Source organism: Microtus oregoni, unplaced genomic scaffold, assembly GCF_018167655.1.
Source record: "Microtus oregoni isolate MIOR12 unplaced genomic scaffold, Mior012 000007F_ref0000211, whole genome shotgun sequence".
NCBI lineage: Eukaryota > Metazoa > Chordata > Mammalia > Rodentia > Cricetidae > Microtus > Microtus oregoni.
In genome coordinates, this window is record NW_024543066.1 from 21,772,928 (window position 1) to 21,787,809 (window position 14,882).

The window sequence follows — 14,882 nt, forward strand, 5'->3', positions numbered from 1 at the left end:
CCTTCGCTGAGTTAGCAGCAGCTGGAAGGGAAGCAGGCGAGGTGTGCATTGGTTAAATGCTTAAGAAACCGTGTTCTAGTCGTCATATGCTAAGTCCCATAATGAATGGATTTATGTGTGCATGTAGGCAGCTGAGGACATGCAAGCTAGCAGGATGTATGTGTCTGGCTGAGGACACTATAAGACTGCATGTGTCTGACTGAAAAAATGCAAGCTAGCAGACTGCATGTGTCTGACTGAGGACATGCAACCTAGCAGGCTGCACATGTAGCCGGCTGAGGACATGCAAGCTAGCAGGCTGCACATGACCGACTGAGGGTATGCAAGCTAGCAGGTTGCACGTAGCTGGCTGAGGACATGCAAGCTAGGCTGAAAGGTCCCCCACACAGTGGCCCTGAAGCAGAGTCTGACTCAACCACAAGTTAATGCAGGGGCACAATTGTCACTCAGGTGCTTTCACTACATAAGGGACTGTGTTTTGGGCACAGGATTTAGTAACTAACGGTTTGAACTGTAGAGCGTGCACTATAGGATTCAATTTATTGTTTTAAGAAAAGTCATCTCATAATTTAGTCACTGCGTGGACAAGTTCTACCTTCCTTATACTTAGCCTTACAAGTTTGACAGCTGGAACCAGAGAGAGGTTGACTGGGTGGCAAGAGTTTTAGAATTAAAGGACACAGTAGCAAACATTTCTTTTGACATGGTAGTCGAGTGAGCAGCCACGAGTGTGCCAAACACCCAGACACACGTAGCCCAAATCCAGTCCTAGGAAAATGCAGTGCACTTAAGTAGGTATTCCTGACTTACACGCCAGCCTTTGTGGGAGGAATCTGTAACACTTGAAGTGGGGCCTTTTTTTTTTTTACTACCCCCAACAGATCCCACCCGTGTCTTTCAGGCATCGAACAGTGGGCAAAAAGAAGATGAATGGGGCTTGCTGGGGTAGGGACCCTCTTGAGCTTGCCTCTGTCACTCGGAGCAGTAGTGACGCAGCTGCTGGGGTTGGAGCTGTCCTTAGTGTAACTGCAGCTCTTGGAGGTGGCTATGTGGCTTCTGAGTAGGCTGGTTCTGGTCGATTCTGTTGACACCACAGAGAGAGGGGTTATAGGAACTGGGAGTGGAAGGAGATGTTTTGTAGTAATAGGAGCGGCGGGCTGCGTCCCCAGCACCCGGCCGCCCACATGGCTAGCTTTACCTGAAATAATTACACGGAAACTGTATTCTTTTAAACACCTCTTGGCCCATTATAATCTAGCCTTTTCTCGGCTAACTCTTGCACCTGGACTAGCCCATTTCTAATAATCTGCTGTAGCCCACGAGCTGGCTTACCAGGAATGATCTTAACCTGCGTCTGCCTGGAGTCGAAGAATCATGGCGACTCCTTGACTCAGCTTCTTTCTCCCAGCATTCTGTTCTGTTTACTCCACCCACCTATGTTTTAACCTATGAGGGCCAAGCAGTTTCTTTATTGCTTAACCAATGAAATCAACAGATAGAAAGATGACCCTCCTCCATCAATGTTTGATTAGATAGAACTGCTTTGTTAAATTGGTGTAACTTTAGGCTGGAGATGTGGCTCAGTCAATGAAGTGCTTGCTCTCCACTTATGAAAACCTGAATTTGCTTCCTCAGAAACCATTTGAAAGCAAAAATGCTGGCGGGGCTGTCATCCTCTCACTGGGGATGTGGCAGCTCCTTAGGGCTTGCTGATCCACCAGGCTTGCCTGGTGGGAGAGATCCAGGCCAATAAAAAACCTGCCTCAAGAAAATAAACCAAAAGAACACCCAAAGGTGACCTGTCTCCTCCATAAGCGCGCGCGCGCACACACACACACACACACATACATATTTAGCTTTCCATTTTTCAGAGGATGGTCTGTCATACTGATTGCATTCTTCAGTTCTATTCCCCTGTTGAAAAGGAATCTGCTTCAAACTCATTCAGATAAGAGGAGGGGGAGGAGAGAAGGAAAGGAAGGAGAAGGGAGATAACGAGGAGGTGTAGTTCCTTGAGGTTGTAGAGCTGAGGTCCAGGTTTCCATACAGGCAAGGGGTCTTTCTCAGCCCCTGGAGATGCTGTACATATAGCCTACCACGTGTGCCCCCATCATTAGGTCAGGCACGGTGCATGAAATTCCCCTCCCTGACTTTCTCTTCTGCCACCAGCCAGAGAAAGCTCCCATTTTTAAAGGGATTTTGTGTGGTCATACTAAATCCACCAGAATAACTTTGTGTTTAGGTTAACACAACATAATCCATAATTGCAAGAGTTGTGTGGTGTAGGGCGAGATATCTCTATTAGGTCATTTAACAAATGTTGATTATCGTGGTTGCCACCAGGCCATTTATATTACATTACTCTGTGCCCTCCGCTGGTCCTTGCCACTAAAGGACGACATTTATCAGATACTGACATTGACTTGTATGCATTAAGGAACAATGCTCAAATGGCAAGACATTTTGGTTACTTTACACATTTGACAAACACACTGGCGGCAGATATGTTCTGTGCTCTTTACAAGCTGGAGGTACAAGGACCCACAACTTCAAGTAGGCATTGGTGAATGAATCCTGCTGTGTTGTCAACCTGGACTTGCTCTTCTCCACAAGACAGCAGGAATGATTAAGAGTGGGAAATCTTCAAATGGCCAGGTTTTCTTTCCTCTTCTTTTACACACAATAGTAACCCCAGTGCATTCCATGACTGGATAAGGGAGCTTGCTGTATGAAACTCATTGGCTTTCTAAGTAACTAGAGGGTGAAGCCTATCTTGGCTGCTTCTTTAGCCAGGAATTTAAAAAAAAAAAAAAAAAGACACCTTTTCTTGGGAATGGAGTATGTGAGAAAGAGATCAATGAATCACAGGAGAGAGCTCAGTGAAAAGCTGTATTTGGCAGTGGTACTGTAACTGCTCCCCACACGGTCCACTCCCCCTCATGTTCCATTTCTCTTATGCATTAAACATTAAGGTAAAATTAAATTTAGTACACGGCTGCCTGTCAATATCCAGAATCTGAAGTCTAAGTGATGCGGTGAAAGAGGCAGAAGGTCATTAAGACACTTAGGAGAAGTATATACTAGCAGGTCTAGCAAAAGTCAGGCTCACCGGAGACAGGGTGGCAAAGGATCGGCCAAGGACGGGAATGGAGCCTGTTTGTTTCCACAGGCCTAGCCTATTTCCTCTGGACAGTGTCATCAAAATCAAGCAGACAGGACACGCATGAGGCTCAAGGGCTGACTGCCTTGTTGCACCTAGACTCATGAGACACCACGCGACAGCAGGGGGAGAAGTCACTCTGCTCCTAAGATACACTTAGCATTCTGGTCTGAAGAGCCCACTGCTGCCACCTCCAGCAGTACCAGAAGACACACACACACACAACCTGTCACAAATGCAATGAGAATTACTAAATCATTGGAACCAACCCACAAAAACAGGCCAAAGTCAACATGTCTGACAAACACGGTGGCAACATGCCAAAATAAAAGACCTCAGTAGGATCCAGTGTCTCTAACACAGCAGAGTACGCACGGTACAATTTAAAAACATCACTTAGAGCTGCAGAGGTGGCTCGGGTAGTTTTAAAAAGCCCACGATGCTCCTGCAGAGGACCAAGTTCAGTTCCTAGTACCTATGTCAGAGAGCTCACAACAGCTGTAAGCTTCACCTCCAGGGGATCTGACACCTTCTTCTGGCTTCTGCAGATATCTACACTCATGTAAGTATACCTAGCACACACACATACAAACACACACACACACATATGCTATATACACAGCACATACAGCACTACACACACAACACACACATGATTAAAAATAAACATTTTTCAAAAATTCACTCTTCTGTCAAGAAAAACACATCTTGAATAACAAAAGGCAACAAAATATCATCAATGGAAATCAGAAATTAAGATTATTTGATGAGAATTTCAAAGAAGCTGTCCAAAAAAAATTTTGATGAATAAATATAAATTCTCTCAGAGGGAATAAACAAATAGAAAAAAACTGATAAATTCCCTAATAAGACTAAGTAAAAACAAAAGGAGTAGATAGACACAAATCATGATGTCAAGACATGGGGGACATAACTATAGATCTTGCAGAAACTGAAAGTCAATGAAAGAATATGATGAAGAACTTTGCGAGAATTTCTATATGTGAGAATTTAGAAAAAAAGTGACCAAATTCTCAAAAAAAAAATCAGGAATTTCCAAAAACCAGACAAGATGAAACATGATAAGACTATCTTAAAACCAGAAGAAATCAAACTCAGAATGAAAAATCTCTTTTCAGAGATTTCTGGGTCCAATTGGCTTCGTGAGACTCTTACACAACATGCAGAAATTGCATCACTTTCTCCCAAGAAAGAAAGAGAAGGAAAACATCAACCCATTTGATGAGGATGGTGTTGGCGTGACATGAGAATTCAGAAAACAGGACTTCAGAAGGAAGGAAACTGCAGACCAGTAACTTCTGTCAACCTTGGCAACAAAGTCCTCAAAATATTTTAGGAACTAGAGTGACAGATTACAACCGTTGTACACTGAGATCATTTAGGAAACATTTAAGGTGTTGTCTTAGTTAGCTTCACCTGACAACCTGACACAGCCTAGGGTCACCCAAAAAGGGAATCTCAACTGAAGGATTGCTCAGATCAGATTGACCTGGAGGAGTTGGGGAGTGTGTGTGTATGGGGGGAGGTGCTGTCTTGATTGTTGCTTGGTGTAAGAGGACCCAGCCCGTTGTTGACGGGTGACACATCCCTTGTACAGTTGATCTATGTGAGAAGGCTAGTTAACTATGGGCCTGGTAAAGCAGCAAGCAGTGTTCCTCTGTGGATTTGCCTCAAGTCCCTGCTGGAATTCCTGTCTTGGCTCCCTCAGTGGTCAACTATAGAGAGAAATAAACCCTTTCCTCCCCAAAGTTCCTCCTGGCCAGAGTGCTTAATCACAGCAACAGAAAGCAAGCTAGAAAAAAATATACAAGGCTGCTTCAATATTTGAAAACAAACAATGCAATCAGTCCATCAATAGATCAAAGAAGAAAAATCATTAACAATGAACACAGAAAAAGCACCTAACAAAATCCAGCACCCATTCATGACGAAAAATAAAAACCTTCCAGAAAGTTAAGTGGAGCACATTCCCAGCTTGATAAAGAATAGATGAGAACCTGCACAGCTGACGTCATATTTAATTGGGAAATAAACTGTTTCCCCCAAATACTGGGAAAAAGAAAATGACAACCACTGTTACCTTTATTCAAAATAGTACTAGAGGTTCCAGTCACTGAAATGAGGTAAGAAAGTGAAATGAAGCCAGAAAAAAAATGGAAAGAAATACAAAAGTGTCCCTACTTACATAGTGTATAGTGTGACCATATAGAACATGATAGGAAATCTACCCAAAGGAGAACTCTTCATACTACTGACTTCAGTGAAGTACCCAGTTACAGATTCAACAAAAACAAGCTACTATATTTTTATGGGATATGTGGAAAATTATAAAATGCTGCTGTTAGACATCAAAGAAGACCCAAATGAATGGAGAGAAATGCCATGCTTATGAGTTGGGTGATCTTCCAAATGAAATCATACATTTAGTGCAATTACTGAGAAATCCCAGAGAGTTTTATAATAGAAATGGACAAATGTATTCTAGAGTTCACACAAAAACATCAAGACTTAGGATAACTGAAATAGTCTTTAGAATAAAAACGTTAAAGAAATCACTGTGATACTGCTATCCCATCAATCGAGAACATATGAGAACTCTTCGCACACTCACTTGAAGACTCACCACGCAGACATTTCACTAGAAATACACATTAGCTGGCACACAGCAGAAACAAGGAAATGCATGACGACATCAACACCTCTAGCAACTATGGAAAAGCAAACTAAAATCACTGTGAGCTATCGCATGACCATCAGAAAGACGGAAATTTAAAAAACAATGGTAAAACATTATGCTGTTGAAAATGTAAAATAACTGGTCTCTCATTCAGGCACAATGGCATGGTTGTTTTGGAAAAATTGTTCGGTCATTTTCTTCACAGCGAAGTGGTGCATTACCATGGGATTTGGCAATAAAACTCTTGGCTATTTATCCTAAATAAATGAAAACTAAAGGATACAATGAATTTGTACATGCATGCTCATAATCTGCTTTATTTATAATAGACTGAACTTAGAAGTAGTTTGGATTAATCAACAGATGCACGGTTAAAGCAACTGTGGCACACCTATCACCTGGACTACTCATCAATACAAAGGAATGAACTGTTCACACATGTAAAATCTATGCATTTACAGAAAATCATGATAAGTGAGAAAACAGCCAATTCTGTGATTCTGTCCCTAAAATATTTTGAAATGTAACAGTTTAGAAAGAAAGCATAGTGATTCCCAAAGGCCAGGGGAAGGTATAGAATTGTGTGGGTGAGACCTTAAAAGAGCCCTATAGGGCCCTCATGGTGATGGAATTCCCCTACATCCCTACACATATAATAAAAACCTAGTCAGACAAGAATAGCTGGGACAAATCTGAATAAAACCTTTTGGTTTTACCAGTGTCATTATACTGGTTGTGATTGTCTATGAGATGTTACCATGGGAGGACGTCTATAGGGTAATGCTATGATATTATGCAAATTGTCTTAATAAAATTCATTAAAAAAACATGCACAAGAGGTTCAGAAGTGGTGGGTTTGCCAGGAATGAGCAAGGCACCAAAATAAACAAACAACACTTAAATTAGGGTCTTAAAAGAAATCCCATGTGGGTTTGGTTTTAGTTCATCTCCCTGGAGGAAAGCCAGCCAAGAGTGACGCCATTCTGGGCACAAGTACCTGCATGCAGGAGTTTCTTTTTCTGTGTCTTTCCATTCAAAACTTCCCATGGTCCTTTAAACACTTTTAGGGGCAAAACAGCCATTGAGTCAGCATCCGGTTGAGAGTTTGCACAATTTTCTGGGGTTGAAACCATGGAGCAGATTTCCTTTTGATGCCTGTTTAGTTCAGATTTTTTTTTAAGTAGACCAATAAAAAGGAGGGTGAAAGAAAATGTCCATTAATAAGAAAGAGAAGCAGATTAATACATTCACACTGAACACTGCTGACTTAAAGAAGTGAGCTACCCTCTCAAAAGGAGGCCCCTTTAATTAAGAGGGCCAGCATAATGGGCAGGCTAAAATAAACGTATTGATCAAGACCCAGTCTTCTCGTTATCAAACTAAGCATTAATACTCCTGGGTGCATGGACACAAGAGAGTGTCAAGTCCAGCCCTTGAGTGGGGCAGAGTGACTCCTATCACAGGTGTGTGACCTCACTGAAGTCACTAAGTTTCTTCAGCTTTGCCACCGACCGCTCAGGAGCTTCATCTCTGCACCGACTACACAGGACTGCCGTGGGGACAAATGTGAGTCAACACACCAGTTATGAAAAACCAATTCTCTAACCAAAGCATCATTGACCAAGCTCTTGTGCAAGGTTAGACTTCCCACGCCAGCCAAAAATGGCAGCACACAATTGTAGAGACCAGGAGGGATCCAGAAAAGCTCAAGTCTCTGCCCAGACACTTTTGTGTCTGGGCTCTGAAAAAAGCAGCCACGGCACAGGTATGTGGATGCATGAGGCTCACAGTAGGGGTCCTGTGGTCTGTCCTTTGTGTGAAAACATCCACACTGTGCACCCCACAGCAGAAAGGAACCAGGACTCATGCACCCATTTCTCCTGGAGCAAGGTTTGTCCTCAGTGTATTAAACAAACAAACAAACAAACAAATAAATAAAAAAATAAATAAAATATTTGGAGGCTGATATGTTTTTTTTTTCCTAATGGAAAACTTCAAAACAGTAGTCTGTGGTTGATGATAGCTAAGTGGGAGAAATCACTTTCCTAATGCAGTTAACTAAACAGTGCAATAGTCGGTAGGCTGAGCCACCACCTTTTGCTCTTTTCTCTGTTAAGTCAGGGTTCCTACTGTGAGCCACAGGCATCCACCCAACCACCTATCACTGCCCTTTCCCACATTACAGACAGGAAAACAGAGGCTCCTTGAGCTAAGCTGCTTGCCCAAAGTGGGAAGGCTGTAGCAGTAAGATGTCTCTAACTCCATCCAGCATGCGGTCCTCCCAGCCCTCGAAACTGAAAACACAAACTGTCGCGGTCACTGCTCAGTCAGACACCAGACCAAATCCAAGTTCTAGCACCAGCTGGTCATTCTGTCTAAGGTTTTCTTTGTTTAAACAAGGAAGGCAGTTAAGGTGCTGGCTGAAAGAAGGGAAAAGCTAGCTTATACTCAAGGGATGCTTACTTAGTTGATTGTCAGTTTATCTGTGAAGTTAAGAAACACATTTGTGTTTCCCCAAATTCTCAAAGCTCTGCACAATCTCCTTCTAAGAGAACCCACTATAGGACAGGCTCTTTTTCTCCTAACTTGATATCTGTGTTAATGTTTAATTCATTAATTGAAAGACTTTGTTTAGATGAATAAAAAAAATCTGGCTAATAAATGTATTTTCAGTCTTTCCGCTTGCTATCTCCCTATTAGCTATTTTCCTGGCAGGATGGGCATGAATATCTGTACAAACAACCTTAAATCACTTTAATAAGATTTGACTCATTTCCTGAGCGTTGGGATCAGTTGCGGTTTTGTTGATACCACCATGAGCAGAAGCACAGGCTGGAGGAAGATTGAAGAAGGGTGTCTCCCCAACCTGCGACCACAGCCTGATCAGGAAACAGATCCGGGGCATGGAGAGGTGTGAGAGGAAGTGAAGTGCCTATCAGTGCTTCACAGACTGAAGCCCAGACCTCAGGCTGTTGAGCCCTGGGCTGTCTCCACTTCAGACACCCATCTCTGCCTGTCACTGCTCAAGATGGGGGTGGTGGGATCTATACTGGATAGAAAATACAGAGTGCATATGTGATCTCAGCCCAGGTACTAGACCATTCTCTTTCTGTAAAATACCGTAACATGATTAGACTACATGCTTCTTACACTAGATTCCCCCAAAGTCCTTCAGAAAGGGGAGCACAGGAGGGGCAGATGGGGGGAGGGGAGCAGGGAGGAATTTGGAGGGAGCAGGGAGGGAGCGGGGCAGGCAGGGAAGGGGGGGTAGATGGGGGGCTGGGGAGCAGAGGGAGCAGGGAAGGGTGAGGTAGAGTGGGGGTGGAAGCGGGGGAAGAAACGGAGGGAGTGGGGCAGGCAGGGGAGAGGGGGTTAGATGGGGAGCTGGGGGAGCAGATAGAGCAGGGAGGGGTGAGGCAGAGTGGGGAGGCAAGGGAAATGGTCTGGCAACTCACTTGAAGCCTCCCCCCTTTTCTCCGTTGTAACACCAGTCCATGACTAAGGACTCAGAGTAAAGCTCCTGCATCTTCTCCAGGTCGCTGTAGCCCTGTTGCATCTCCTGGATCAAAAGGTTCATGTCTTCATCCTGCTGAGTGAGAAGTGGACAGTCACGGGCCATCACCTGGGACACAGACCGCATCAGGCCGAGCAAAACCTAAAGCATCTCATGGGCTCTTTCACCATCCCATGTCCAACCGACCTTATGGTCTATTAGTCACCTATGACAAAGAGAATTTACGCAGTCACACTTGTGACGTTGTCACGACAAAAGTGGTAAGCATATCCACCACCTCCCCAAAGCACTCTACCCCGGTTTGTAAATCTGGTCTCCTTCCCACAACCCCTCTCCTTCATTCCCAAGCAATTACTCAATATATTCTGCCACTACACATGCGTTTGAATCTTCTGCAAATGGAATCATACAATAAATGCTCAGATCCTCGGGAGCTCCCTCCACTCATACTTATTTTGAAATTCGCTCATATTGTAGTGTGACGCCCCCCCATTCATTCATTTTAGAGTTAAGTAGTTTTCTTCTGTATAATAAACATAAACATGTATCCGTTCACTTGCTTACGGGCAGCTGAGCTCTTTCCAGACTTGGGCTGCTGCAGATAAAGCTATGAACCCTTGTGTATGAGTCCTTTGTGTGGACATAAGCTTCTGGTTACTTTTGGTAAATAGGAGCCTTGGATAACTAGATCACGTGGATGGTGATGTCACTGTGTGGGACAAACTACCAAACTGTTTCCCAAAATGATTGTTCAGTTTATCACCTTGCCAGTAAGGTCTGAGTCCCAGACCCTCCAGATCTTTGCAAGTATGGAGCATGGCTGGCCGATGACTCTCCCCCATTCTAACCCTTGCCTAATAGTGTCTGTGATTTCAATGTGGATTTCTTGATGCTAGTTGGGATGAGCATCCTTTTGTATTATTTATCATGCACATATTCTTTTGTTAATGCTTTGTTTTTCCCTAAAACGGGGTCTTGCTGTATATCCCAGGTTAGCGTCGACCTCGTGGTCCTCCTGACTGCATCTTCAGGAGTGGGGCTACAGGTGTGCACCCCATGACCTGATCCCATCTATACTCTTTCTGAGAAAATGTCTGTTCCAAAATAGAGCCCATATTTTGAGTTTCCTCATTATTGAATTTTGAGAATTTTTTAATATTCTGGGCATAAGTCATTTAGTAGACATAGAATTTGAAAATCTTTCTCTCCTACTCTACAGCATTTTTTTTTATATTGTGGCAGTCTTTTCAGAGAAGCTTGGTTTTTTTTGGTTTATTACAAATGATCAACTTATTCATCTACAGATTACAATTTTATATATTATCTAAAACATGTATATATTATCTAAATATGTTTTAGATATGTATACATATGTATACATTTTTTTTTCAGCCTGGCATTGTAGCACGTGTCTGTAACCTCAGCCCTTGGGAGGCCAAAAGTATGAGAACCAAGAGTTTGAGGCCAGCCTGGGCTACATAACGAGACCCTGTTCTACAATTTTGTTTTTCGGAAAGGTTATTTTGGTAATAATAAATCCTTGGCCTACCCATAAGATCAGTTTGTTGATGTGTGTGTGTATGTGTGTGTGCGCGCGCGTGCGTGCCCGGGCACATGTGTGTGTGTGTGTGTGTGCATAGGTGTGTATTTATGTGTGTGTGCGTATGTGCATATGTATGTGTGTGTACATGTGTGTGCGTGGGTGTGTATATGTGTGTGCACATGTATGTGTATGTATGTATGTACATGTGTGTGTGCGCGTATGTGATGCATGTGAATGTGTAGATGCAGGCACGTGGAGTTCTGACTTCTGCCTTGAATACAAGGCTCTCAATGAAACAGAGAATTGGCTTTCCATTATGCTTGATGGCCAGTAAACTCTCAGAATCCACTTGTGTCTGCCCCGTAATGCCAGAGTAGTAGGTGCCTGCAGCAACCCCTGGCTTTTTACATGGTACTGGAGGTTCAAACTCAGGTCCTCATGATTGCAGAACAGGGACTCTTATGCACTCTTATGCATTCAAGCCCCAGTGTGTTAATTTTTATTAAAATTCTGCTTGTATTTTGACTGGGATTGTATTGAGTAACAGATCCATTAGAAGAGAATGGAGAGCTTAATGTTGTCAAGTCCTCCAACACATGTTCAGAATGCACCTCTTGGCAGTGTTTCACTGTGCTCACATATCCCCACACCACCACTACTTCCTCCTCCTCCTCTTCCTCCTTCTGCTTTTTCTTCTTTTCCCTTCCTTCCTTCCTTCCTTCCTTCCTTTCCTCCTCCTCTATCTCTCCTTTTTTTAATCTCTGATGCTATTGACAGTAAGTCTATTTTAAATGTCTATTGTTCACTCTGAGATTCCATCTTACACCTGTAAGAATGGCTAAGATCAAAAACACTGATTACAACTTATGCTAGAGAGGATAAAAGGAACTTCCCTCCATTGCTGGTGGGAGTGCAAACTAGTGTAGCTGCTTTGGATATCAGTATGGCGATTTCTCAGAAAATTAGGAAACAACCTCCCTCAAGACCCAGCAATATCACTTTTGGGTATATACCCAAAGGATGCTCAATCGTGCCACAAGGACATGTGCTCAACTATGTTCATAGCAGCATTGTTTGTCATAGCCAGAAACTGGAAACAACCTAAATGCCCCATGACCGAAGAATGAATAAGAAAAATGTGCACACAGTAGAAAGAAATAACATCTTGAAATTTGCAGGCAAATGGATGGAGCAAGAAACATCATATTGAGTGAGGTAACCCAGGCCCAACAAGACAAATATAATATGTACTCACTCTTAAGTGGCTTTTAGACATAAAGAAAAGAAAAAACCAGCCTACAATTCACAATTCCAGAGAACCTAGGAAACAAAGAGGACCCTAAGAGAGACATACATGGACCTAATCTACATGGGAAGTAGAAAAAGGCAAAATCTCCTGAGTAAATTGGGAGCATGGGAACCATGGAAGAGGGTAGGAGGGGAAGGGAGAACAAGGGAGGGGAATGAAGAAAAATGTAGAGCTCAATAAAAATAATTTTTAAAAAATAAAAAAATTGACCGGGCGGCAGAAGGCGGCCGGAACACCGGGCAGCGGAAGGCGGCCAGAGGACGCCCAGCGCAGCAGGCGGGGACCAACTGGGACAGGCTGGAACCGGCAGGGACCGGATCGACAGCAGAGGACACAGGCTGCTGGTGGCGGGAACCATCCCAGCAGCAGAAGCAGGCTGCAGGGACCGCGCGAAACACCGAGAACAGATCGCCCCACTACAATCAAACCAAAGAGGTAGGCATTCGGTTGGGGAGGTCCCTGGCAGAGGAGGAGCCCGGTCCTATTCTTGAAGACCCTTCTGAGGGGTGAGAGGGATCTTGGCCCCCCGACAGGAACCAGGAAACAGAGCAAGGGCATTTTGTAAGAGGAGCCCCTGGCCAGCAGGGAAACCTGAACCAGTTTTAACAGACCCCTTAGATAGCATCGATAGGAGGAGATGGGCAGGCGTCAAGGAAAGAATTCACCCAATAATCTGAAAATCAGCATGAAAACACCAGAACCCAATGATCTTACAACAGAAGGTCTCCAACACCCTAACACAGAAGAAGTGGAAAAAATTGACTTTTTGAAAGCAGTAGAGTCCCTTAAACAACATGTGAAAAATGCCCTTATAGAAATGGATGAGAAGTATAACCAAAAATTTGAAGAAATGAGTAAATACGTACATAATACCCTGGGAAACCAAGAAAGAACGATCAAACAGGTAATGGAAACAGTTCAAGAATTGAAAACTGAAATGGAAGCAAGGAAGAAAACACAAACTGAGGACCAGCTGGATATGGAAAATCTAGGTCAACGAGCACAGCCTACAGAAACAAGCATAATCAATAGAATACAAGAAATAGAAGAAAGAATCTCAGATTCTGAGGACACCATAGAGAAAATAAACGCTCTGATCAAAGAAAACTGCAAAGCCAACAAATTCTCATCACAAAACATTCAGGAATTACGGGACACAATAAAAAGACCAAATATAAGAATAATAGGAATAGAAGAAGGAAAAGAGTCACAGCTCAAAGGCCCAGAAAATATTTTGAACAAAATTATGGAAGAAAACTTTCCCAACTTAAAGAAAGATATTCCTTTGAATATTCAAGAAGCATACAGAACACCAAACAGACTGGATCAAAGGAAAACATCCCCTCGCCATATAATAATCAAAACACAAAATATACAGGTTAAAGAAAGAATACTAAGAGCTGCAAAGGAAAAAAGCCAAGTAACTTATAAAGGTAAACCGATCAGACTTACACCTGATTTCTCTATGGAAACAATGAAAGCCAGAGGTCCTGGATAGAAGTACTGCAGAAGCTAAGAGACCATGGATGCAAGCCCAGACTACTATACCCAGCCAAGCTTTCGTTCACTATAAATGGAGAAACCAAGACATTCCAGGATAAGAACAAATTTAAGCAATACGTAGCCACGAATCCAGCCCTACAGAAAGTAATAGAAGGAAAACCGCAACCCAAGGAATCCAACATTGCCAACACTGCCTACAATAACTCAGGCATCTAGCAACCCTTCACTAGCACAACTCAAAGAAGGGAGACACACAAATTCTACTTCCAAAAACAAAAGAATATCCAGCATGAACAACCACTGGTCATTAATATCACTTAATATTAATGGTCTCAATTCACCTATAAAAAGGCACAGGCTAAGAGATTGGATACGAAAACAGGATCCAACATTCTGCTGTTTACAAGAAACACATCTCAACCACAAAGACAGGCATCTACTCAGAGTAAAGGGTTGGGAAAAGGTCTTTCAAGCAAATGGTCCTAAGAAAAAAGCAGGTGTGGCCATATTAATTTCTAACAAAACTGACTTCAAACTAAAATCAATCAGAAGAGATCGAGATGGACACTTTATACTCATAACAGGAACAATTTGTCAGGATGATGTCTCAATCCTGAATATTTATGCCCCTAATATAAAAGCACCCATGTATGTAAAAGAAATATTACTAAAACTCAAGGAAGATATCAAACCACACACACTAGTAGTAGGAGACTTCAATACACCTCTCTCAGCAATGGACAGGTCAATCAGACAGAAACCTAATAGAGAAGTAAGAGAACTACTGGAGGTAATGAAGCAAATGGACTTAACAGACACCTATAGAACATTCCACCCAAATAGGAAAGAATATACCTTCTTCTCTGCAGCCCATGGAACCTTCTCGAAAATTGACCACATACTCGGAAACAAAGGAAACCTCCACAGATACAAAAAAAATATCAGTGTCCACCTGCGTCTTATCAGATCACCACGGATTAAAGTTAGAATTCAACAACAATCCTACCTCCAGAAAGCCGACAAACTCATGGAAACTGAACAGTCAACTACTGAACCACACCTGGGTTAAGGAAGAAATCAAGAAGGAAATTAAAGTCTTCCTGGAATTCAATGAAAATAGAGAAACAACATACTCAAACCTATGGGACACTATGA

The 14,882-nt window shown here is 42.8% G+C and overlaps 1 protein-coding gene across 1 annotated transcript in view; it reads right to left on the minus strand.

The window, feature by feature from the left end:
* Vwa3b (von Willebrand factor A domain containing 3B) overlaps nt 1-14,882 on the minus strand; it is a 169,678-nt gene that overhangs the window by 46,549 nt on the left and 108,247 nt on the right. Inside the window, exons 14-16 of the mRNA XM_041655900.1 lie at nt 9,314-9,444; nt 6,856-7,013; nt 968-1,081 (exon numbers count right to left, since the gene is read on the minus strand). Of these exons, the coding sequence (XP_041511834.1) occupies nt 968-1,081; nt 6,856-7,013; nt 9,314-9,444 (403 nt within the window). The remainder of the gene's footprint in view (nt 1-967; nt 1,082-6,855; nt 7,014-9,313; nt 9,445-14,882) is intronic.